Source organism: Scylla paramamosain, chromosome 6, assembly GCF_035594125.1.
Source record: "Scylla paramamosain isolate STU-SP2022 chromosome 6, ASM3559412v1, whole genome shotgun sequence".
Taxonomy (NCBI): domain Eukaryota; kingdom Metazoa; phylum Arthropoda; class Malacostraca; order Decapoda; family Portunidae; genus Scylla; species Scylla paramamosain.
This window is the reverse complement of record NC_087156.1, coordinates 10,522,879-10,525,287: the sequence shown is the minus strand read 5'-3', so window position 1 is coordinate 10,525,287 and position 2,409 is coordinate 10,522,879. Positions and strand designations below refer to the sequence as shown.

Sequence of the window (2,409 nt, the reverse complement as noted above, 5' to 3'; positions counted from 1 at the left end):
TTCCCCATCTCTTGGGTGAGTAAGAGAGATCAGTGGTGGGGAGGGTAGGAAGGATTAAGGGAGGGGTGGGTAGGAAGGAATAATATCCCTAGGCTGAGGTTTGCTTAAGTACTGGATACCTATCTAGAAAGTTATTCAGTCTCATCTGTTGTTATGATATGCTTTTGGTTTGTAATTTTAAGTTTAACATAGATTTTTCCATCTTGGGTGTAGCATTGTTGGAATGAATCCCTGTGTTGTTTTCTAATTTCCCATATTATTTTGAAGAGTGGTCGACGTTTATGTGTGAGGCTTTCGTTGATATAAAGCTTTGGTCGAACAGTTGCACAGGCATTCATTATTTCTGATTTCTTTTGTCTACTATGTAGCTTAACAATAATTGGTCTATTTATGTTCTATGCTCGTTTAGCACCTAGACGATGAGCAACACTTATGTCTGAAGGAGTTATATTGATGTGAAGGTTGTCTTTGATAGAATTTATTATTACCTCAGCACTATTTTCATTAGGGTTTTCAGATGGCAATACTGGTCCACCGACAATTAAGATATCTCTTCTTTTATACTGGTTTACTTCATCTAATTGGCTTTCTAACTGCATAACTCTGTTCTCAAGTATTTTGATGCTATTTTGCATTTGGGATATTGTTTGATCCTTTTGACTGATCATTAGTTGTGTGGCTTTCATTATAGTACGTGTTATCACTTTGCCTTCCTCTGACCAGATAGGGGTGATTTCATTTCCGATCAGGCTTAGAATGTCACTGGGTACATCAGAGACGAGGGTGTCTTGATTGCAGACGTCTTGGCTAGTGGCGACCGTCGGGGCGGGTGTTGAGAGCGGTGTTGCTACGGGCCCCTGCACCGACACCGCTGTGTTAGCACCTGCACATGGCTGTTCAGTAGGTTTTCCGGTGGCCTGGTTTTGTTTATTTCTTGTATGAGGCATTCTTGTTGCTGTGGGCAGGACACTACGGCAGTAAGATGGAAACACAAGAAATAGTAGCAGAGGGAATACGGGAGGGAAGAATGGGTGGGTTGAAAACCGTTGTTTCGATGACGTTACAGTTCTAGTTCAACTCGAACAGCTGGGCAGACACGTAGAAAATGTTGGTTTTCTATATTTTTTCACACTTTGGTACTTATTTCATTGTTTGCAGTACTTATTTCATGGTTTGCAGGTCAGAGTAGAATCATACCTGGAGCAGCCAGTGTATAAGACCCGCTGGCTAAGTGTATGTCGCAGCTGGTAAATAAGAAGTAGAGAGCTCGTCCAGGCACGTCCGCTTGCCATGGTAGCAGGTGAGAGAGAGAGAGAGAGAGAGAGAGAGAGAGAGAGAGAGAGAGAGAGAGAGAGAGAGAGAGAGAGAGAGAGAGAGAGAGAGAGAGAGAGAGAGAGAGAGAGATAGGAAGGAGAAAGAGAAAGTGATAAGAGATAGTGTGGGAACACTTGCTGCTTGAGAGAGAGAGAGAGAGAGAGAGAGAGAGAGAGAGAGAGAGAGAGAGAGAGAGAGAGAGAGAGAGAGAGAGAGAGAGAGAGAGAGAGAGAGAGAGAGAGAGAGAGAGAGAGAGAGAGAGAGAGAGAGAGAGAGAGAGAGAGAGAGAGAGAGAGAGAGAGAGAGAGAGAGAGAGAGAGAGAGAGAGAGAGAGAGAGAGAGAGAGAGTGGCTGAGGTTCCTGCTGTATTTTATGAACGAAGAGAAGTGCGAGATGTTGGAGGAGGAGCTGGTGGAGGTGGAGGAGGAGGACGAAAAGCAAAATAAAAACCAAAGTGAAAAAAAAAAATAGTGGAAGAGGAGGTGAAGAGATGTTTGAAACAGAGAGTACTGGGAGGCTGCAAGGAGGCCGTCATTCCAGGGAGGAGGAGGAGGAAGACAAGGAGGAAGAGGAGGAGGAGAAGAAGGAGGAGGAACGCAAAGAAAAAAAAAAAAACGACAATGGAAGAGATTATAGGACGCTTATTACCAGGAGGAGGCAGTAGACACCTGCCGAAACGATAATTACTCCCAGTGAGGTCTAAAGCACTGTTCAGGGGGTGCTGTGAACTTATCATTAAACCCAGCTGTGACCTCACTGAACGTTTCCCTTTGTGTCTCACAACACAAGGGGGTAGTCACAGCCTGCCCTCTAAAGACAACTCTCTTCCTCCACACAAAACTACAAGCACCTAATAACACACACACCCTTCACTCAAAAAATTTTAAAATCATGGCGACTCCTACACCAGCCTCGGAGTCCCCATCTGGGGAGGGGACCATAAATGTCCCCAGGTCGGACTGCCTTTCCGTCGACGACCCTAAGTGTCTTGACACACCCCTCAACTTTTTCTTCATTAACTTCTGCAACATTCGCGGTCTAAGATCTAATTTTCAATCTGTAGAACACCACCTCTCCTCTTCTAAACCTCATCTT

General features: G+C 44.6%; 1 protein-coding gene across 1 annotated transcript; it reads right to left on the bottom strand.

The window, feature by feature from the left end:
- Positions 1–215: 215 nt before the first annotated feature.
- Positions 216–1,294, bottom strand: LOC135101099 (uncharacterized). The gene is made up of 2 exons (XM_064004664.1): positions 1,198–1,294; positions 216–969 (listed from the first exon to the last, which is right to left on the bottom strand). The coding sequence occupies exons 1-2, from the start codon at positions 1,290–1,292 to the stop codon at positions 396–398; spliced, it is 669 nt and encodes a 222-aa protein (XP_063860734.1). The 5' UTR covers positions 1,293–1,294; the 3' UTR covers positions 216–395.
- Positions 1,295–2,409: the final 1,115 nt, after the last annotated feature.

Excerpts from the sequence above, each read along its gene's own strand:
- LOC135101099 (XM_064004664.1), bottom strand. The coding sequence starts at position 1,292 with ATGGCAAGCGGACGTGCCTGGACGAGCTCTCTACTTCTTATTTACCAG. Across the intron at positions 970-1,197 it reads TTATACACTGGCTGCTCCAG|TGTCCTGCCCACAGCAACAA; the intron begins GTATGATTCTAC and ends TTACTGCCGTAG.